The 23,254-nt window shown below is 42.3% G+C and overlaps 1 protein-coding gene across 2 annotated transcripts in view; it reads left to right on the forward strand.

The window, feature by feature from the left end:
• Positions 1–20,558, forward strand: part of GPR137B (G protein-coupled receptor 137B) — a 47,473-nt gene extending 26,915 nt beyond the window's left edge. Inside the window, exons 3-8 of one of the 2 annotated variants that reach the window (XR_009497957.1) lie at positions 2,001–2,223; positions 4,832–4,981; positions 7,392–7,520; positions 16,104–16,228; positions 17,807–18,133; positions 18,344–20,558. Coding sequence is in view for 1 of the 2 variants with exons in the window: in XM_059899933.1 (XP_059755916.1) it covers positions 2,001–2,223; positions 4,832–4,981; positions 7,392–7,520; positions 16,104–16,228; positions 17,807–17,918 (739 nt within the window). In the remaining variant the exon portion in view is untranslated. Of the gene's footprint in view, positions 1–2,000; positions 2,224–4,831; positions 4,982–7,391; positions 7,521–16,103; positions 16,229–17,806 lie in introns of both variants that reach the window. The other variant, XM_059899933.1, reaches the window with a different exon arrangement.
• Positions 20,559–23,254: the final 2,696 nt, after the last annotated feature.

A 23,254-nucleotide genomic window follows, 5' to 3' on the forward strand; every position in this document is an offset into this window, starting at 1 on the left:
TCTAGTATCTGCTGCAGTAGTGTGTTTAGGAAAGAAAGGGCAGCCCTCGTTTAGTTAGCCAACTGATGCTTTTTGGATTCAGAGTGCACCTCTTCATCTGGCTGACTCCTTCTTCCCTCTCTTCCTCTTTGACATGTTTATTGAGCTCCTCCGGTATACAGTGTGGATAGAGGAGGTGAAGGAAAGAGCCGAAATCTCGACCCTCATGGAGCGCACTGCCCGGATAGAAGCAGCAGGTGGTCAGACCACTGTCCATATGCTTCATTATAAACCGGTGATAAGTCTGCGAAGTTCAAGTGCAGGGGACCGGGAAGCAGACCTCAGGGAGACCTGATCGTGTGCGTCTGGTGAGGGCTGGGTGTGCAGGAGGTGTCAGGAAAAGCTTCTTGGAAGCACTGATGTTTGAGCTAAGATCTGAAGGCTGAGGAGGACTGGGGTAGGCCAAGTTCCTTTGGCAGAATGTGGGTTCTGAAAATTACGTGAGAGCCTTTGCCAGTGGATAGTAAATCATTCATTGCAAGACATAAAATCCCATTCAGATTAGCTTGGCTAAGTGGGGGGTTTATTCCATCACCCTGACATCTGACGGCAGGAAAGCAAACTGCAGCTGCCCCATCGCTGTGCTGCCCCTGCCACCAGTCGCTGCACCGGCTCCTGTCAGTGGCGTGATGTCTGGAGCTGGGACCAGGATCCAGGTTTCTGTGCCCCAGTCTGTGATGGCTTTGGAAGACCCCAACACTACCTTCTAGCTTCAAGCCCGCTTTTAGTTGCTGGTTTTCTGCTTTGGGACTTGCGGACATTTTCAACTTAAATGGTCTGTTTTTGAGCCAAACCAGTCTGTTCCTTATTTGCCTCTTGAGTGATATTTACCTGAAGTAAACACGATATGGACAGTCCAAGAGAGAAACTTGAACTGATTTCGGTTTTGGTAAATCTGAGAAGCCTCTCTCTAGACCTTGCACAGGTCACGTAGGCGGCGTGTAGCTCTGAGAAACCACAAGTTAAAAACGGCCAGTGGCATAGCCTGTCCCCTTCCGCCCCAGGGAAAGTGCTGAGGCTGAGGCTTACTCCCTGCAGACTGTCCGCTAGTGAGTGTTCCCACGCGAAAGGGGGTGCTGCCCGGACTCGATGACTTTGGGGGTGGCGGTAAAACCCCCTTTCTTTTTCGGCTGCGCCGCTTGCAGGATCTTAGTTCCCCGACCAGGGATGGCAATGAAAGCGCAGAGCCCTAACCACTGGACCGCCAGGGAATTCCCTAAAATCCTTTTTAAGCATGATCTCACTTGATCTGCAGAAACAGCCAGCAAGGTGGGTATTATTTAGTCTGCTTTCGGATGGTGACGCTAAGGCTCACCCAGGGCGATCTTGCCCAGGTTCTCAGAGCGCAGGGTGCTTCCCGCTCTCCCCGAAACCCGGCCCTGCCTCTGAGCCCGGCTCTGCTCTCTGCATCCTTGTGAGTAGCGGGTGCATCAGCCCGTGTACATACAGGTCCTCTGATTCTCACAGCCTCCCAGGGACAGGGGAAGCGGGGCTCAGGTAAAGGACCTTCCTGAGAGCACAGTTTGTAGTTGATTCGTCTTTTAGATCCGGGAACCCTCCAAAGACCGAGCTCTTTTTTTTTTTTTTTTTGATTTTTTTAATTGAAATATAGTTGATGTACAATGTTGCGCCGATCTCAGCTGTACAGCAGAGTGACTCAGTTATACACATACAGACATTCTTTTTATATTCTTTCCCGTTATGGTTTATCACAGGATATTGAATATAGTTCCCTGTGCTCTACAGTAGGACTTTGTTGTTTATCCATTCTAAATGTAATAGTTTGCATCTACCAGCCCCAAACTCTGAGCTCTTAAGTGTTAACTTTGGCATGTTCTGCTTCTAGCATTTAACCAAAAAAAAAAAAAAAAAAAAAATCACAGTTTCCTTGTGGATTGATCCAGAATGTACAGGCAGCATGCGTGGAAGGGTGCCTTCAGTCTCTCTCTGGTCCTTCCCAGGTTACCCCTCTACCTGGCCTCACTCTTCATCAGCCTCGTTTTCCTGCTGGTGAATTTAACCTGTGCAGTGCTGGTGAAGACAGGCACCTGGGAGAGGAAAGGGATCGTCTCCGTGCGTGTGGCCATCAACGACTCGCTCTTCGTGCTGTGTGCCGTCTCCCTGTCCATCTGTCTCTACAAAATCTCCAAGATGTCCTTAGCCAACATTTACTTGGAGTCTAAGGTAAGGTGGACATGTGGCCGAGATCCCGCTGCTAAACTGGTTCTCAAAAGAGTTCCCTGGTTTGCAAACGGAACTCACCCAGTGCCTCTCACACCTGACCTCCTGCAAATGATGAGCCTGGTTGTGGTTGCCAGAAGAAGGAGCCGTGTAGTTCCTTGAATTTTGTATGTGAGGAGAGTTGGCTCTGGGTGGCTCGCCGTGTACGGGGGTGTGCAGAGTTACTGGCAGAGAGCCAAGACTCTGGTTTATGGATACAGCGGTTCAAGTGACATTTTAAAGGACCAGTGGCATTGATTGTGCCACTAATATTAATAGAAACACACACCTAGTGTTCCCTGCGTTCCCGGCACTTTTATAAGCACGCTGCATGTGGCAACGACTGTAACCCTCACAACTCTATGGGAGTAGGTATCACTCACTTGATAGATAGGGAAACTGAGGCGAAAAGAGGTCAGAGGCTCGCCCCGGGTTACACAGCCAGGAGACGCAGAGCCAAGACTCGGTCTCCGCAGCCAGGCTCCGGGGTCTGGGGTCTGTCCTCTCCACCACCCCGTCGTAGTGCAGGGAGACTCGGATCCAGGCTCACCCCTGCCTTGGCTGTGCCCGTGAGAGCGTCCCCCTTAAGAGTGGGTACTGCTCCCGGGGTTCAGGACATCAGGCCTCTCATGGTGACAGTGCAGAGATGGAGCCGGACAGGCTGTGTGTTGGGCTGCGGCCCACAGACCTGCAATCCCTGTGCATAACCAGCTTCAAGACCAAAGAAAGAGCCCGGAGTCAGCAACAGAGATGTCACTGGTTTAATAGATGGGAGAGCTTACACGTGTGAAGCAAGGTCCTGGAGAAACACCCCACCGTGTGCGGTGGACGGCAGGCAGGACTTGGTGGCAGTCTTTGCTCGCTCCCGGGGCGGGGGAAGGGGAGATTACCAGTTAAGGGGGGGGATTGACATCCGGGGGGCTCCTTAGTTACCAGGGAAACCAGCAGAGGGGCCCACCCTTCACCGCCCCCTTGATAAGAACAGTCACCAGCTGGGCCCTGGGGCAAGTATGTAGGCAGGTCGGTCCTGTGAGTAGGTGTAGGTGAAGCAGGCCCTGGTCAGGCAGGGGATGGACAGAGGGCAAGAGAACAGCCACCCTGAGTGGCCTGACCGTACACTGGGAGAGGGCAGCTCCTGCCCGTCCTCTTGTTTAGCTGCTGTGCCCCCCACCCTAGGGTTCCTGTCTTCTCCTTTTCTTCCCCCAGAGTTACAAAGAGGGGCAGGTCCACTGCCTGGAACAGGGGTTCTGAGGTGCCCCTCACCAGGCTGGTCCCCAACCCTCCCTCCCTGAGAAGCCTGGTGGCGTGTGGAGGTCGGGAGAGACGCCCTGGGCTCCGGCTGGCCGCGCGACCCCAGGCCCACCAGCCTGTCGCCCCACGGAGCCTGGGCTTTCTCATGTGTACAGCAGTTGAGTGATTTCACAGCTCCTCTGCTTTGGAAATTCAGTGATGCTGTGCCCCGTGGCACCCCCTCTGCCTTCCTTGCCTCGCGGCCCATGTGGCTGTAACATCTTTGGTCTGAAGACTTGAGCAGCCGTGCCTTGCACGATCCTGTGTCTTCAGGAGTGATCAGTAGATTAAAGTCTGCGCCTCCAACTTCAAAAATACAAAGCCTTCATCAGGGCGTCCTGTGATGTGACTGAACTCTTGCAGAATCCCAGAAGTTAACCGTGGCAGCGTCGTTTTTTGATTATGTCGGCAAATTTTAGACGTAACTTTGCCTTGACTTTATTATTCATAGTGTCTCCTGTATAAGGGCTAGCAAAGGCTTTTTAAAAACAGGATTGTGATTTTTATAGGAGGGGTCACATTTTAGATGGTCAAAGTACCGTTTAGATGACCCCTATGGCAAACAAGCTAATAAACTACCACTGGCAGAATAAAATACTAGCTTAGATTTAGTTAATGACTTTCAAACACAAAACTCAAAAATCGATGTCAGGTTTTTAGTTAACCGTTTCTAGCCAGGGGTCATTTAACTGACTTGGGAAATTGATAGCTTCGTGAATGGGGGCACAGATGGCCCATTTGCACAGAATTGCAAGCCCTGAGTCACATGGGGACTCCAGCACTCCCGCCTAGAAGATGCTGCGTCTTGAGGAAGTGCTCACCGCCCAGACCCACTGCCCACAGCAGCGCTGTCTGCCAGCCGCCATCCCTCTGAGGTGGTTTTGTTGTCCTCAAGCCAGGGGCCGGGCGCTGGGCTCACAAGCTGACAGGGTCCTTGGAGCTGAGCAGCGGCGTTCAGAGATTTAACCAAATAAGGCAACTGACTTTCTTGTTCTTCCAAACCTAGGCCTTAGGCAAATGGCTCATATTTTCAGGCATCTCCAGATCAAGTCCCAGGTTTTGAAGCATCTCTATGAAGATAATTTGAAGTTTGGGATGGGTGTGGCGTGAGGTGAGGTTTGCAGTTGGGTTTAAGGTCTGAAGGTGGAGGAGAAGCTCGGAGGAGACGGCAGTGCCTCTGAGCTCGAAGCTTTAGCAGGTCCGAACACAGCCCGTGTTCTGGGAGGGGGCTGGGGTCCTGGGCCCGGAACGGGTGCCCCCCTCACGGCTCCTGCTCTTCCAGGGCTCCTCCGTGTGTCAGGTGACTGCCGTCGGTGTGACCGTCATCCTGCTCTACGCCTCCCGAGCCTGCTACAACCTGTTCATCCTGTCGTTTTCTCAGAGCAAGAATGTCCATTCCTTTGATTACGACTGGTACAATGTGTCAGACCAGGTGAGTGGGCGCCGACGAGGGCCACCTGATGGGCGGCTCTTTGCAGCATCCCACGTGGCAGAGAGGTGTAAGCTCCTTGATTCTGCTGCCAAATAGCTGGGTGACCTTGAGAGTCACTTACCTGGGTGGTGTCTGCACCCTCACCTGTAAAATGGGATCATAGTTCCTGCCTTGTCCCAGCTCACATGTCTTCTGAGAAAACTAGGAAACACACACACACACACACACACACACTTCTCCTTTCTACTTTCTGGGGCTTTTGTCAAGCAGTACTTAAATTTTTTAAGTGCTTTCATATAAATGTAATATGATGTTATTAAAGGGTGAAATTTGCAAAGGTAAAAACAAATTGTATCCAGGTTTCAGAAAATACATAAAATTATGAAGTTTTTTTTAATGGAGTGTGTAAACTAACAGCATTTGAGGAAATCTAGACAAAAGTGACCAAGAATATTAAGGTGTTAGTAAGAGCCCATTTTATATCTCAATATGAAACTCTTTCTTTTTTATAATGTATTCTAGAAATTCATAAATTATAAAACAAATGAACAAAGGTAGTGAAATATAATCTGGCATCCATGTTCACAAAAGCTCAAAATAAAAAAGAATGAGAATTAGTGTTCTCTCATTTGAGAAATATCGATTCTTTGTCTCCAGCCCTGGGCAAAGTGCTGGGGACACAAAAAAGAACAGACCTAAGCCTCCCAGTAGGAGTTTGTGTCTGCTGAGGAAAAGAGCCACACAGATAAGCCATTACGATAAAGAAATAGAAACGTCTATAGTAGGAGTCTATTGGATTGAATGGCAAACGCTCCTGAGATTTTCCTGGAAAAACACTGAATACCCAACTCTAGACAAATCCACTTCTAAAATCCCAGCAGTGCTCAAACCTTGCAGTGAATTGCACTGAATTAAGACTGGAGGAAAGAATAACATGACCATGATAAGTTAAAACTGTGAGGACAGGATGAAATCCAGAAGAGGCACATGCACGATGTTATAATTAGAAAGGATAAAAACCACCACAATGACCACCGCCGCCCGTCACCCAAACGAACAGCACAAATATAGGATGGGAGGAAGGTGGGCAAAGCACTGCTGAAGCTGTGTCCTGTTGTGAGAAATCAAATACATAAAGATCTAAACGTTCAACAATGATAAATTAGAAACTTATTCATAACACATAGAGGATTTTTATTGTGGTAAAATATACAATACAGTCGACCGTTTTAATCATTTGTAAGTGTCCAGTTCAGAGGCATTCAGTACATTGACACTGTTGTACAGCCATCACCACCATCCATCTCCAGAACCTCTTCATCTTCCCAAACTGAGACTCTGTCCCCATTAAACAACAGAGATCTGGTTTTAAAACAGAATAATTATTTCAACGTTTCTTTCAATTAAGAGCTTATAATTATAATGAACTTAAAATATCACAATTTTAAAAATTCTGTTGTTTTGGGGATATCTATTTATTTATACATATCTAGGTCTATGTGTTGCAACCAAAATAATCTAGGAGCAAGCAAAACAGACGGCCCCAAGTTGCGGGTTATTTATGTAGAACGGAAGAAGCACACACAACACACTTTTGAGACATGTAAGTAGAATTTGAGATGCAGAGTGTGAGAGTAATCTTTCCGAAGCAGAGCATGATTGGTTTTGGTTACTGTACTTTACACACGACGTAGTAGAGAAGGCAAAAGGATTCCGTCCAGGGGATCGGCCCTTTATGGTTTGATGTTGGCGCAGTCTTCCTTTGAAATGACGGCCTTTCTGATCGACTTGCCCAGAAACAACCTCACACACCTTCCGTCTGCCCTACAGAGAGGAGAGCTCTGCTACACCACATCCGCTCAGCCGTCTCACTGGTCCGGCAGGTAAACATCCTGGACTCAGAGAATTTTTTTCTAGGCAATCTAGCCTGCAGTAAAGCTTTAAAGGGTAAATCATAGGATGTGGTTAATGTGAAGAGAAGTTTAAAAGCTGACACATTTATCCCAAGGAAGAGCCCAAGGGTAACACATATTCCACTGCTCTCGAGAATCGGGAGAAGGCAACACAACATTCTCATTACTCAGTTGTTGAAGAAAAGGAAATCAGCTTAGAGACTTAATTTGGATGTAAGGGAGATTCTTGGAGGGTGAAGGAATAAAAAAACATCAGAGATTGGCAGTGTCTGTCTTTGAATATTTTGAAGAAGATAATTATCTATCCTGTCTGGTTTAAATAACTCCCCACCTGAGGCCTGGACCATTAGTAGTATCTGATTTCAACATGCACATTTTTGGGGGAAAGAATTACACTGTATTAGATTTAGTCTCTGTCATGTTAGAAAGAATCGAATCAAACTTATTTCCTCTGCCCTCAACCTAGTGACTCTCTTATTTTCTTCTCTTTTCAACAGGCAGATTTGAAGAATCAGCTGGGAGATGCCGGATACATAGTATTTGGAGTGGTCCTCTTTGTGTGGGAACTCTTACCTACCACCTTAGTAGTCTACTTCTTTCGAGTTAGAAATTCTGCGAAGGACCTTGTAAGTAAACCACTTTGTATTTGCAGAAAACATCTCCTAATTCTAATCACAAAGCGTACAGTTGGAATTTTTTCTTAGATTTTTCAATAGAGAGCCTCTTCCATCCTATTCTGATATGAAAAGTTCCTTGTCTATTTAAGTGAGACTTTCTTTTCCCTTAAGTATCTTTTGAGGGAAATTTTTCAGTTTAGCTTTATTTTACAAAAAAAAAAAAAAAAAATTTAAGTTGCATCTTGAGGCCTGGAGACAGTGATGAACTTTGTTTTCTAATGAAACAGCCAACTCACTAGTATTTGAGCCTTGACTTGCTGTGAACCAAAGATAGAAGCTTTATTTTAGCAAAGGGAAATAGAGAATGGTAATTCAGCTCTTCACCCCTGTGTTGTACTGGATGGTGATTAGGGGGGTGGAGTGATAGGGAGACACAACCTTATTGTGAAGAATGCTAAAGTCACTCCCCCAGTTTGGTCACGTTTCTGCTCAACCAGCTTCATATAAATGTCTTTATGGGGGCGGGACAGAAAATGCCAAACCCGGTAGAGTGAGAGGCTCCTGGAAGCTTTGCTCCCTGAATTATTCCATCCATAGGAACTAGTGGTAGGATTTTGAATCACTCATCGGTGAAGCCCACAGAAAAGTATAGTGAATGGTTTTTGGCCAATGTAAGCAGTGTGGGTGGCAGGAAAAGCACAGATACAGTAACCAACCTGTTTTGTGTTTTATCTTGTTTTTTGTTTTGTTTTGTTTTGTTTTCTTATTCATCTCTGGATAGTCACTAGTGAGCCAGGAATAGGAAAAAAAAAACCCAAAAAGTAATACTGGAGCAGGGTGGGTAGTGGAGAAGCACAGCCTGACCAATGGGCCCTTGAAGACAGAGTGGGTGGGCACTGTTTTCTAGATCTGAGAGTCAGTGTCCTCGCCTTTTATTGTTTTTAGCTTCAGGACAGCAGTTCTGTGCTCTGTCTGACCTTTACTGGCATTGGGAACACCTGGAGGCTTCTGTAAAGTCAGACCCAAATGCTTCCCCATCAGTGGCAAAGAAACATGGGGTAAAGGTGGGCAGGGACTCCAGGCCAGAGTCTAGTGCCTTGTTTTCTTTCCTTCTCTGAGGACAGACAGTTGAAGCTTTCTGGAAAGAGCCTCTTAACAAGTATCCCTGAGCTCACTGTGCTTCTCCTCAGCTCCATGGGCCTTCTCACCACTTCCTAGTGTGACAGAGGCTTAGGAACTACACTCCCTAAACCCAAGGCAGCCTGAAGGAGAGAGTGCACATCTGAGTCCTAAGGGGTGAAAGACCGTTGTTCAAAGTACTATTTTTTTTTCCTCTGGATATTTAATGTTCTTTCCATCACATCTCTGTTGATTAAAATGAAAGAAAGAAAAAAAAAAGAAATAGTATAAAGAATCATCCTGGTTGAGTTTCAAAGTACCACTTTATTACGTGAATACAGAATAATAGGGATGGTCTCATTTGTACTCTTAGGTCTCACTGTCCAGGGAAACATGTCAGCCTTAACACACTCTCTGTGTATGTATACAGAGTTACTTGGCTATTGTGTTTGAATATATTTACTGTTTAGGGTATTATCTAGAGCAGTGGTTCCCAAACTTCTTGGCGTCAGGACACTTTACACTGATACATTATTATTTGTTGTTTTGTTTGTTTTTATTGAGGTATAATTGATATAACATTATATTGGTTTTAGGTTTACAGTGTAACGATTTGATATTTATATATATTGCAAAATGATCACCACAATACGTCCAACTAATGTGTCGCCCAGATAGCTTATCAGTTTTTTTTTTCTTGCAGTAGGAACTTTTCAAGATCCAGTCTTATAACTAATTTCAAATATGCAATACAGTACTAACTATAGTCACCATGTTGTACATGAATCCCCATGACTTATTCATTTTATAACTGGAAGTTTGTATCTTTCGACTTTCTTCACCCATTTCACCCACCTCCCACCTCCCACCTCAGGCAACCACCAGTCTGTTCTCTATATTTGTGAGCTTGGGATTTGTTTGATTTTAGATTCCACATATAAGTGAGATCATATGGTATTTACCTTTTTCTTTTTGTCTTTTTCTAATTGACTTATTTCACAACATAATGCCCTCAAGGTCCAACCATATTTTTGCAAATGGCGAGATTTCATTTTTTTTTTTAAATTTTCTTGAAGTATAGTTGATTTACAATGTTAATTTCTGCTGTACAGCAGTGACTCAGTTATACATATATGTATTCTTTTTCATATTCTTTTCCATTATGGTTTATCAGGAGATTTCATTCTTTTTATGGCTGAATATTTCTAGTGTGTGTGTATCACATTTTCTTTATCCATTCATGCATTGGTGGACACTTGGGTTGTTCCCACATCTTGGCTATTGTAAATAATGCTGCAGTGAACGTGGGGGTATATATATCTTTTTGAATTAGTGTTTTCGTTTTCTTCAGATAAATATGCAGAAGAGAAATTGCTGGATCGTGGTAGTTTTTAATTTTTTGAGGAACCTCCATAGTGGCTGCACTAATTTACATTCCCACCATCAGTGCACATGGATTCAAGGATTCCCTTTCCTCCGCATCCTCGCCAACACTTTTTTTTTTTTTTTTTTTTTTTGATTATAGCCATTCTGACAGGTATGCAGTGATACTGATTGTGGTTTTGATTTTTATTTCCCTGATCATTAATGACATTGAGCATCTTTTCATGTAACCAGTTGGCCATCTTCTTTGGAAAAATGTTCAGATCCTCTGCCCATTTTAAAATCAGATTGTGGTGTTTTTTTTGTTTTTGTTTTCTGTTTTGCTATTGAGTTGTATGAGTTCTTTATATATTTTGTATATCAACCCCTTACCAGATCTAGGATTTGCCAATATTTTCTACCATTCAGTAGGTTGCCTTTTCATTTTGTTGATGGTTTCCTCTGGTGTGCCGAAGCTTTTTAGTTTGATGTAGTCCCACTTGTATATTTTTGCTTTTGTTTCCTTTGCTTTTGGAGTCAGATCCAAAAATTGTCAAGACTGATGTCAAGGAGGTTATTGCCTATGTTTTTTCTAGGAGTTTTATGGTTTCAAGTCTTTCATCCCTTTTTTAAAAAATATTTATTTATTTATTTTTGGCTGTGTTGGGTCTTCATTGCTGCGCGTGGGCTTTCTCTAGTTGCGCTGAGCGGGGGGGCTCCTCTTCGTTGCGGTGTACGGGCTTCTCATTGCAGTGGCTTCTCTTGTTGCGGAGCACGGGCTCTAGGCGCATGGGCTTCAGTAGTTGTGGCTCTCAGGCTCTAGAGCGCAGGCTCAGTAGTTGCGGCACATGGGCTTAGTTGCTCCACGGCATGTGGGATCTTCCCGGACCAGGGCTCAAACCCCTGTCCCCTGCATTGGCAGGCGGATTCTTAACCACTGCGCCACCAGGGAAGTCCCTTTCATCCCTTTTGAGTTAATTTTGGTGCATGGTGTAAGATAGTGGTCCAGTTTTCCCAGCACCATTTATTTAAGAGACTGTCCTTTCCCCATTGTATGTTCTTGGCTGCTTTGTTGTAAATTAGTTGACCATATATTCTTAGGTTTCTTTCTGGGCTCTCTATACTGTTCTATTGATCTGTTTCTATGCCAATATCTTACTGTTTTGATATACCTTCATAATATAGTTTGAAATCAGGGGACATGATGCTGCCGGCTTTGTTCTTTTTGCTCAAGTTTGCTTTGGCTATTTGGGGTTACACTGATAAATTATTGAGGACTGCAAAAAGTTTGTTTGGAGGTGTGTATGTGTGTGAGAAAAATTTTAAATGCTCATTTATTAATTCATTGTAAATAATAAACCCATAGCATGTTACCATAAAATTTTTTTATGAAAAAGAACTATATTTTCCAAAACAAATTAGTGAGAAGAGTAGCATTGTTTTAAAATTCTGTGACTCTTTTTAATGTCTGGGTTAATAGAAGACAGCTGGATTCTCATATCTGCTTCTGCATTCAGTCTGTAGTGATATGTTGTTTTGGTCGAAGTATATGAAGAAGATCCAGCTTCGCAGAGATACATAGTTGCAAAAATGAGTATTTTAATAGCTTTTTTATTAGCATAATTGTGAATATTCTTTAATATACACTCAAACTCAACAAGTTGTGATTTCTTAAAAGTTAGCTGCAATATGGAATCTAAAACCATATCACTGAACTTTTCAGGTTGTGTTATTAACATCCATTGGTTTACCTTGCACTTTGAATGGATCTTTTACCCATGCATGGTTTTGTATTTAATACCATGCATTGGTCATTTGGAAAATTCTGGTTTATTGAGTTATACAGATCTTCCAAAAGTTAAGTTTTTATTATACAATATCAAAAAATATATCTCTCATTCATTAATATTACCACTGATCGTCAGAAAAATCTTTAAATATTGGGAAGCTGCCAAGCTCATGGTGGGGAATACAGGTTTTCCAAAGCTTTAATTTTTGCTTCAATGCTCAAATTTGATCAGTGACAACAAATACTGTCATATGTTTTCCTTGAATTGACAGCTTAGTTCATTCACTTTTGAGACAATGTCTGCCAGATGCCCACATCTGAAAAATCATGGTTGTCATGAGTTTTCAAGTTGCATGAAAAAAGTAGCTACAGCTCAGAGTTGTACAGGTTCTTTTCCTTACAATAAAATTGGTCAGTTTTTCCTGCTTCGTTTAGACCTTCTTAAGTGAACCTTTTTCTAACTGTGATTGTGTAGTGGGGGAAGAACCTGGTAACTACTAGCGCAGTTGGTGCCACTGCTTTGAAATCTGCTAAAGCACCAGCACTTTTACTGCTTTTGCGCCATTGGTGCCAATGTGAACACAATGGAAAAGGCAAATAGAATCTTAATATGCTAATTATGTAAATAGGTATGACCTTGTCAATCCTTGAAAGCATGGGGGGGGGGGCCTCCAGCAGTCCGTGGACCACACTGATAACTGCTCATCTACAGTAGCATGTTAGTGAATTAAAATGATTCTTTATGCCTTAAAGGACATTATCTCCTAATTCATCCTGAGGGAGTGAATTCATGATACAAAATCATAAATAGAAAACCCTTTCCCATTTTTATATCATGCTCAGGAAGTTAAGTCTCATTAGCAGGTAATCTGAGTGTCACATCTGGCTTGGTGAAGCACCAGTGTTCATAAAATACCCTTGGGCAAGACAACCAGGGTTAATGCCATTATTACACACAGAACTTGCTAAAAATAGCTAACAGTTATATAGCATTTATAGATGCTAGGCACTGTTCTAAGCACTTTAAATATATTAAATTCTTTAATCCTCACAATAGCTCTGTAAGGTAAAATCTAGTATTATACTCATTTTGAGATGAGGAAACTCAGGCTCAAGATCCCCACGGCTAGTAGGAGGCAGAGCCTGGATTCAAACCAAGGCAGCCTGGCTCCTAAGTCCATGATTTTATTTTATTTATTTTTCTTCTGTTTCTTTTTGTGACTTGTTTATTTCACTTAGCATACGAAGTCCATGATTTTAATTCTGTGCTGCACTGTGGCTTTACTTGGCATAATAACGTTTGGAGAAGAAATTAAATTCCTAATGACTCAATAATAATCCTATTACTATCTGTAACTTCTGTAATTGCTTGGAGAAAAAGGTCAAATATTCTTTTGGGGGGAGATCTATAATTTAACTCATACTCATTGACTTTAAAAGGGCACATACTGTAGGTGGGGCATTTTAAAAAAACGTTAACTACCATTTGTATCCAAAATACAGTTGGTATAAACAAGCCTCCACACTTGGCGTCACTAGAGCTGGTGTAACAGGATACTCGAGGTGTGCCTCTTTGCCATCCACGTCAGAATCCCGAGGGGTGCTTGGTGTAAGTACTGATGCTTGGGCCGTGTTCTGGACCCAGTTCAGAATCTCTGGGATAGGTTCTGGGAATCCACAGTTTAAATAATTTAATAAGTACCCAAGTGATTTGAATGCACTGTAAAGTTTGAGAATCTCTCTCCATTTCATATATATATATATTTTTTAATAGCTTTATTGAGATATAATTCCCATACCAAACAATTCACCCATTTCACTTGTATAATTCAGTGGGTTTGGGTATATTCAGGTATGTGCAATCACCACCACAGTTTTTAGAACATTTTTATCACCTCAGAAGGAAACTCCGTACTCTTTATCTATCACTCCCCATCCCCCTGCCCCCAAGCGACTACTAATCTACTTTCTGTGAATATAGATTTCCCTATTCTGGACTTTGATATGAATGGGATCATACAGTATGCCATTTTCTGTCACCGGCTTCTTCTAATTAGCATAATGTTTTCAAGGTTCATCCAAATTGTAGTATGTATTAGTACTTCGTTCCTTTTTATGGCCAATTAATATTTCTTTGTATGGATGTGCCACATCTTATTTATCCATCCACTGATGGATATTCGGGTTGTTTCTGTCTTTTGGCTACTTATGAATAATGCTGCTATGAACATTCATGTACAAGTTTCTGTACATATGTCTTCATGTCTCTTGGGTATACATCTAGGAGTGCAGTTGCTGGGTCATTTGGTCACTCTAGGTTTAACTTTTTTTTTTTTTAATTTTTATTTATTTATTTTTGGCTGTGTTGGGTCTTCGTTTCTGTGCGAGGGCTTTCTCTAGTTGCGGCAAGCGGGGGCCACTCTTCATCGTGGTGCGCGGGCCTCTCACTGTCGCGGCCTCTCTTGTTGCGGAGCACAGGCTCCAGACACGCAGGCTCAGTAGTTGTGGCTCACGGGCCCAGCTGCTCCGCGGCATGTGGGATCCTCCCAGACCAGGGCTCGAACCCGTGTCCTCTGCATTGGCAGGCAGATTCTCAACCACTGCGCCACCAGGGAAGCCCTAGGTTTAACTTTCTGAGAAACTGCCAGACCGCTTCCCACGGCGAGTGCACCACTTCGCATTCCCACTAGCCATCCTCCCCAGCACTTGCTGTTATCTAACTTTCTGAGTCAAGATGTCCTGATAGAGATCTCATTGTGGCTTTTGATTTGTATTTCTGTGATGACTAATGATGTCAAGCATTTTTTATGTACTTACTGGCCATTTGTATATCTTCCTTGGAAAAATATCTATTCAGATCTTTTGCCCACTTTTAAAAAAAATTGCTTTTAATTATTTTTCTTTGGCTGCGCTGCGTGGCTTGCGGGATCTTTGCTCCCCAACCAGGGATTGAACCTGGGTGCTTAGCAGTGAGCGCAGAGTCCTAACCACTGGACCACCAGGGAATTCCCTGCCCACTTTTAAATTGTCTATTTACTATTGAGTTGTAAGAGTCCTTTATATATTTTAGATAGAAGTCCCTTGTAAAGATATATGATTTGCAAATATTTTCTCATCCTGTGGCTGTCTTTTCACTTGATGGTATCTTTTGACGGAAAAACGTTTTTAATTTTGAAGTCCAGTTTATCTGTTTTTTTGGTTTGTCACTCATGTTTTTGGTGTCATATCTAAGAATCCTTTGCTAAATTGTAGGTCATGAAGATTTGCCCCTATGTTTTCTTCTAAGAGGAGTTTTATAATTTTTACTTTTTCGTTTAGGTCTTTGATCCATTTTGAGTTACTGTTTGTATATGTGTGAGGTAAGGGTGCAACTTCATTCTTTGTATAGACATTCTTGAACTGCTATAAATAGTAAATTTGAAGGTGTCCCACCTTGTATAAGTTCCGCTTTGCTTCCTATGTTTGGCTAGATGAGTCTTAGAAAAGCAGAAATTCACATATAGATACCCATCCTATAATAACCTTTTTTCATACTCTATTGGTTAACTTTTAAATAGACCACTAGGGACTTCCGTGGTGGTCCAGTGGTTAAGACTCCGTGTTCCACTGAAGGGAGTGTGGGTTCAGTTCCTGATCGGGGAACTAAGATCCCACATGCTGCACCGTGTGGCCAAAAAAAAAAAGACCACTAATGATATGTACAAAGATGTCAAACAAACGTGGGATTTTATGCCAGATTGAATCCACAAACGCGGAATCCGCATATACAGAGGACTGACTGTACTATATCATTTTATATAAGGGACTTCGCATCCTCGGATTTTGGTATCTGTTGGGGGGGTCCTAGAACCAATCCCCTGTGGACAACTGTAATTTTTTTTGAGAGGTGAACTCAGCTTGGGGACAGAAACAGGAGAAGCAGATTATAGAAACTGGATAAGAAACTCTCTCAAAATTTCATCATTTCATTCTTTTAATTTGTTGTGAATGCCCACATCATTATACAGGTTTATATCTAATTTGGGACTGTCTAGTTTGGCTGATTTGGGTATTGTCTGGTTTTTCTATAAGAGATTAAAACGGTGATAATTCACTGCTGCAAGCAGAACTCTGAAAGAAGATTTTGTCCGTACTGATAAGAGAAAAGGTTAATACCGCTTAAATTAAAAAGTAACTGAAATGAACACTCCAGCTGAACAAGTGCCTCCATCCAGGTGAATAGAGCATCTTTAGTCTCCTGCAAGAAAGAGATGTTATTTCTCTTTGCCTCGTGCAAGGCACAGTGTCTGAAAATACACTGAACCATTACACTGTCTTTCTAGACCAACCCTGGAATGGTCCCCAGCCATGGATTTGGTCCCAGATCTTATTTCTTTGACAACCCTCGAAGATATGACAGTGACGATGACCTTGCCTGGAACATTGCCCCTCAGGGACTTCAGGGAAGGTAAGACCCTAGTTCATGCTGGAGGGGCGTGGTTAGGAGGCTGAGGGCCAAGCCAATGAAATGGATTCAGACTAAATGGAAATGCCTACATAAAACCCCAGAGCTGGAGGTAGGGTGAGGCCAACAGAAAAAGGAGGGGAAGCATCTGAGTAGTAAGACTAACTGCAGCCAGAGTCGAGACCCACCTCCTGAGATCGTGCGCTTTGCGACCTCTGCCAAGGCCACGGTCGTGGTCTGCAAACAGGAGGTGGGGTAGCTACTGGATTCCCTTCCCACTCCTCAGCCCAGGGACGCTTCAGCCACACTCCACTGCTCAGCGATCAGCCTGTCCCCTCTTTCAGCCTGTGAATCTGGGACTTCAAGGCCAGCAGGGGCGAGGGGAGCAGAAAGGGCTGACCTAGTGCTTGCCTAGCTCCTCTCTTCACTCTGCTGTCCTCCCAGGACCCCGGGACTGTTCCTATGAAAGGGTAGCTTCAGGCTGAGTGGTTTTTAGACGTGAAAGCTTATCTTATGTAATCCTTTGTGAATTTAAAGACCCACCGTTAACATATTAAGGTAAATTCTTTTTCCCCCTGGGGCAAAATGATAAAGATATGCTTGCTTTTCTGCTCTTTATTACTACAGTAAAATTCTTAGAAAACCTTAAAAGAGGTCTGAAAGGAGTCCTTGTTATAGGGACAGGAAAAGCTGGGAGAATACCTTGCTTTCTCAGTGGATCAGCGAGCAGAGAAATCCTGGTCAGAGGATAGAATAAAAGATCGTGCTGGGGAGAACAGAGAGCAGAGCAGCCCACCCCGCCAGCAGGTGTAAAGAACACAGATCGTTGGGAAAGGAGTCAGTGAACTCCAGAACTCTGAGGTCAAAAGGTGTCCCATCTCTCTTCCCTAAAACTGTTCTCTTATCCAGTCCCCCACCGCATTGCCTGTTCGCTAGGTATGTCCCTCTGTAACCTGCTGGAGCAGCCCTAACCTCTCACATGCTGGAAGAGACACAGCTGAGGGCGCCCTCACTACCTCCTGTGGATGAAGAAAAGATCCCCTTTCCATTACACAGAGGAAAATGATGATGATAAAACAACAATAATGTACATTGTGGAGAGCTAACTGTATAGTAAGATTCTGTTATAAACATTTTACAGGTATTAACTCACAAAAGCCCAACAAGGTAGTTACCAATATTACTCCCATTCTAACAGATAATAAAATTGAGGCACAGAAAAAAAATGTTTTAAATCGAGGCACAGAAGTTATTTGTCCAAAGACACACAGGTAGTGAGCTATACTCTCCATTAGGATTCAGATACAATTTGTTGCTAAAGCGTTTTGTTATACATAGTGATTGGCTGCAGTATTACTACACTTCTGGGCTCTATAGAGTTCAGGTGACTTTTGTGGGTGGTCTTCTAGCCACTGCGTATAGCACTTGTTAGTGGGAAAACGGGCTTCAAGAAGCTACTTTGAACAGCTTTGGGATTGTCTAGTTTATACAAAACCCCAGTTCTGTCTACCTAAAATTGGCATGTCATCAACAGTCAGCATAATGTTTCACGTCACTGAAATCTCTCTTTTTCTTTTCAAGTTTTGCTCCAGACTGCTATGATTGGGGACAACAAACTAACAGCTTCCTGGCTCAAGTAGGAACTTTACAACCAGACTCAATTTTGGATCCTGACAAACCAAGCCATGGGTAGCATCAGTTAACAAGTTATATGGACGATGCCTCAGTTGAAAATCTTCAGAAAGACTAATTTAATGACAGCTGAATTTTTAGGGCACGTTTCCTTAAGAAATAGGACTCGATTTTTCTTTGTTACAGGTTTCTGATGGCTCCATAGGACTAAGCAATAATTTAGATTGATAAAAACCTTATTTTAGTACTAAAAAGTGAGCCTGGCTGCCTGTTTCAGTGAGTATAATTTAAACTTCAAAAAAATTCTGTACTTTTATAAAGATGTATTTTATATAACTTAATGCTAAAATATACTAGGATTTTTTGAGAATGTTACTGCAATATATGTTGTAGTTTGCACAGACTTTTATGCATAATTCACTTTAAAAGTATACAGTACATGGTCTGATGGTTTTTTTGTTTTGTTTTTTGTTTTTTGTTTTAAAGGCTTTTGGACTAAAGCATTCCTCAAATCCTTACCTCTTCAGATCGCTCAGATTCTGGTAGACTCTAAGTACAGTTGACAGCTAGAAAGCCGATTGCAGCGCCAGTGTTGAAAGTTACAATGTAGCAGAATGTCAGCGGACTACACAGTAGGTAAATCGGCTCCTTAGAGTTGTGGAGGCATAGACGGTTGGTTCCTCAGAGAATCTCCTAAATTTTGCCAAAATTTACTACTCCTTTAAACAGGGCACTAATGTATACCTTCAGTGATAAGTTGATGTTAATAAAAACATTGATAGAATTGACTTACACTATTAAACTTCCTCTGCTGTATTCAGAGATTTTTGCACAGTTTGTTAGCCCAGTGAATCTAATACCCATCGCCTCAGGACTTCAGCAAGACTGCACCTTTCCCAGCTCACTGAACATTCATTACTGAACAACGAAGAGGTTCTCAAAAGGGGTTTAATAACAGGTAACCCTGAGTCCTTGAGCCAAAAGACGATGTGGAATCCTAACAGTTTTCTTATAGTCTCCAACCATTTTTAAAATAATACTTTTTATTTTTAAGTAGCTCCGAAAGCAGCCCACTGGAAGCTGCATGTTTAAAATGGTAGTAGCACTGCAGTATCCTATAGCATGAGTCCTGCCTCTCAGCCATGTAAAAGGGTATTCCAGACAGTTGCTTATAAGTTGTCTTTCATTTAAGTGAAACACGTCATGAAATACTAGTTCCCCAACCATAAATGCCATTCTAAAATCTCCAAGTCTATATATATATGTGGCCTGCAGTTATAAAACTGCCTGTAATAGGAGACTGTACGTGGCTCTGTCAGGGAGGCTAGGGTACTAGAGAAAGTACTGTTACCAGAGAGAAAGTATCTTTCTGCTCTGCCTAGGAAATCTTACATCTCGGGACAGAGGGAGGGGCAGGTGAAAAGGAACTTATATTAGTAAGTTCTGCCCACGTAATGAAACCCATTTCTGATGTCTTCCTTCCCAGTTTGGCCTTCAGGAATAACTTGTCTCCGGGCACTGATTTCACAGCGATCAAGTCTGCTTCTCTTATCTTGATGGTATTTAAAAATCAGGATCTCAAGTTTTCAGTGGGTCATGATTGGGTTCTTCATGTGTACCAACACCTTCACCCTGCATAATCACACACAACAACATTCTTGCTTTTCAGTATATGGAAGAATTTGGGTCACGTATTTAAAACAGTTACTGCCAGGGAAAATTCTACACTGAAGCAAAATTTGCACTGATTATTCAGGTTACCTTAAAATATTGTAAGTTGTTATTCTAAATGGCTTTAAGAACACCCTACTTGTCATACTATCTTTGTTAGTGATACTTAGAAGAATTTAAAGGCAGACTCAGCAAATGCGTAAAAATCCTTTAAATCATGCTTTCAGGAAGTACTGCAGTTCTTCAATATTAGGTCAAAACATCATGCAATTATTATACTCATCCTATGACATACAAATATCTTATTATTCTTTTATTATTGGCAAGAAAATTGAAATACTCAGCATTAACTGATAAAAGCCGTAATCTATTTTTATGATTAAGCTGCTAGTAGTATTTGAACTATTATTTTTTTATCAGAAAGGATAAAAATGTTCTAAGTGCCTATTTTTCTCTTCTTCCCTTTTTGAAAAGTAATGCCTTAAAGTACAAGTAATGTAAACACATCTAGAATATGAAAAACTATGATTGTAACAAACTCTCTCTCATAGTAAATGATCATGTATACTCTGAAATGTTGCGTGTATGGTGTGGAAAGGAAAATTAAAATTTCCTTTAACTTCCTAATTTACTTGTGTTGCCAAGTACACTAACAAAGCTACTCCTAGGTGAAATACTAAAGGCCAAGAGAAGGCAAGGAATGGTGATTACTGGTTCTAAAATACCCAACTGTCCTCTTGTTTTAAGGCAACATGATGAAATTAAAACTCCCATAATTCGAATGTTAAAAAAGTATGGGGAAGTATGGCAATATCACTGAAAATTTTGTACCATCATTTAGCTAAGGCTGATTCAACACTAAAAGGCTGCATGTAAATGTTCCTGTGTATCCACTGGAAATATGCGTACAGTTAATTATGGAGTTAGTTAATTGTCTAAAGAATTCCAACTGATGTGTGTACAGGCAGACCTTGGAGATAACTGCAGTTTGGTTCCAGATCACTTCAATAAAGCAAAACATTGCAATAAAGTGAATCACATGAATTTTTTTGGTTTCCCAGTACACATAATTATAAGTTATGTTTACACTACACTGTAGTCTGTTAAGTGTGCAGTAGCATTATATCTTAAAAAGCAATGTACGTACCTTAATTTAAAAATACTGCTAAAAAATGTCAACCATTATCTGAGCCTTCAGCAAGTCATAGTAGTAACATCAAAGATCATGGATCACCTTCACAAATATAGTAATAATGAAAAAAGTTTGAAATATTGGGAGAATTACCAAAATGTGGCACAGAGTCACAAAGTGAGCAAATGCTGTTGAAAAAATGGCGCCGACAGACTTGTGCGATGTAGGGTTGCCTCAGACCTTCAATTTGTAGAAAATGCAGCATCTGAAGTGCAATAAAGTGAAGCACAGTAAAATGAGGTCTGCCTGTAAGATATCCTTCAGGGGCTCCTTTTCCTTTCTACAATTAACCCATTTAATTGAGCTGATGATTAAAACATCCGGAGTGTAACACACACAGCTGTGGACTCGAGGAGGTTTTGATTCTTACAGTATACACACCCCAGTCACATTGAGCTATGCCAGTTCCTTCCGGAATGTGTCGGGCACATTGCTAATGACGATGCTGGTTATTGTGTTTAGCTGCTTACATCAGGCGCACTTGCTAATGCATCCCCCAATTTTCTCCCTTACCAAAATCCAGAAGAACTGCTCTTTGTTGGCCTTGAACAATTAACCCCTATTAAGAGGAAAGGAATAAGCGTTAGTAAACCCTAGAGCGTGAGAAGTGCTTTGAGAAAAAGGTCCTCATTTACGTTTACATAGTATTACAAGAATATTGCTTTTACTTTTTAACCATAAAGATGAACTTATATTAGAACTAAATGGGTCTAAATATTTGAAACTATCAAGATTTCCAAATAAAGAAACTTTGTTTTTTTTTAAAAAAAAAACTTGCTCTAGTGTCTTTAGATTACTGCATGATGAAGTATAGGGCTGATCAAAGACACATCTAATATGCATTTCTAATTTTTATTCCATATAGGTGAGAATTCTTTTTAATTGGAAGCACTTCTAACTATGCATAATGCTACTTAAGACTTCATAGTTCAGATGGAGGAGCTTTTGGAAAGGATCAAGCTAAATAGTGGAATTCTTCTCAAAGACTATAAACAAACTGATTAAAGTGAGGAAACATTTTTTTAAAGGGACCATGAGGATAAGGAAGTGGAATTCAGTCAGTGTTTATTGAGCACCTACTATGTGCTAGACGCTGGGCTCAGTACTTGTGTCTGTGGACCCAGTCTGTGGACACAGCACCACCCTTATATTAACCCTACTCTTGGCACTTAGCAGGTATGTATTTATGAAGAGCCCTTGCACCAAAGGGTCAGAATACCTTAAAAGTCAGCTGATGTTCGTGTGCCTCCAACCTAGATCTCTGTGTTCATTCCCCGTACCTGTCGCTCAGCTCCTCTGGGCCTGGGCACTGATGTGGGTTCATTCAGTGTGGGGTTCTGAGACTGGCTGCCAGGTCATCAAGTAGGGGTTTCAAAGTCCTCAGGTCCAAACCCGTTGACTCAGCAGCTCCTAATGGTATCTACCTGGTTCCTCTAAAGCTGGATTCCGTACCTCTATCTCTATCCCTTGACCTGTAGCTGGGACCCACCCACTATTTTCCTAGAGACTAATCATACCTTGCCAGCATTCATTCTTTAGCCTCCAAACCTTATCTGTCCTTTTGGAGCTTGGTGCCCTACCACTCAGAATATTAAGAGTCTTTTATCTCCAGAATATGCTTTCTGTCTCTGAACTTTAAGAGCCTAGTCAGAACTAGAGATGAGCTGCCTGCTCTCCAGCTGGACCCATGACCTGTTTCTTCTCAGCCTGTGTGAGCTTCAGAATCCCTCTCTCTTCTCTGCTGAGCCCTGTCACTCTGACCTTTCTTGACTCTGACCCTCAATTTCCCAGGACCCTTGCTAACCTACAACAGTCCTTCCCATTTCTTTGCAGTCCCAAGTCATACGTGCTCCTTGAAGGCACTGATTGAGGTATAGAAAGGGTGAGTTTAGGATAACCAAATAATGCTTTACCAGCGCCATTCAATTTGTGCTACTGTATACCCTTGGTGTGTTATCCCCTTGGTGCATTCACTAGCCCAGAGTCTGGGCTTCGGGTCTGCAGCCTGAAAACCTGTTAAAGGACAGCAGAACACTTACCCATTTGGAGATATATTCTGTGAAGGAAATCCGCACGAAAAGTTAAATGACATCAGAATGATGCATGGTGAATGCAGACTCTGCCCTGACCAAGTGGTGGTAGGTAGATGATTTTAATTGATTTTAATCGGCCTGTGACAACTTGATGGCACTGTCAAGCAGACAACTAAGATTCATTCACATCGAGGGGACCTTCTCCACTAGACAGGTTTCTGTGTTAACCTATTCCTCTTCGACTGATACACAGTTGATTACTGAACATCGTGAAGGTTAGGGGGGCTGACCCCCAAGTAGTCAGAAATCCACATAGAACTTTATAATCAGCTCTCCGTATCTCCGGTTCTAAATCTGCAGATTCAACCAACCACACATCGCGTAGTACTGTAATATGTATATATATATTGAAGAAAATCTGCATGTTAAGTAGACCCGTGCAGTTCAACCCCATGTTGTTCAAGGGTCAACCGTATTCTTCCTCTAGGTGCATTCTCGCTA

Source organism: Balaenoptera ricei, chromosome 16 (assembly GCF_028023285.1).
Source record: "Balaenoptera ricei isolate mBalRic1 chromosome 16, mBalRic1.hap2, whole genome shotgun sequence".
Lineage (NCBI taxonomy): Eukaryota > Metazoa > Chordata > Mammalia > Artiodactyla > Balaenopteridae > Balaenoptera > Balaenoptera ricei.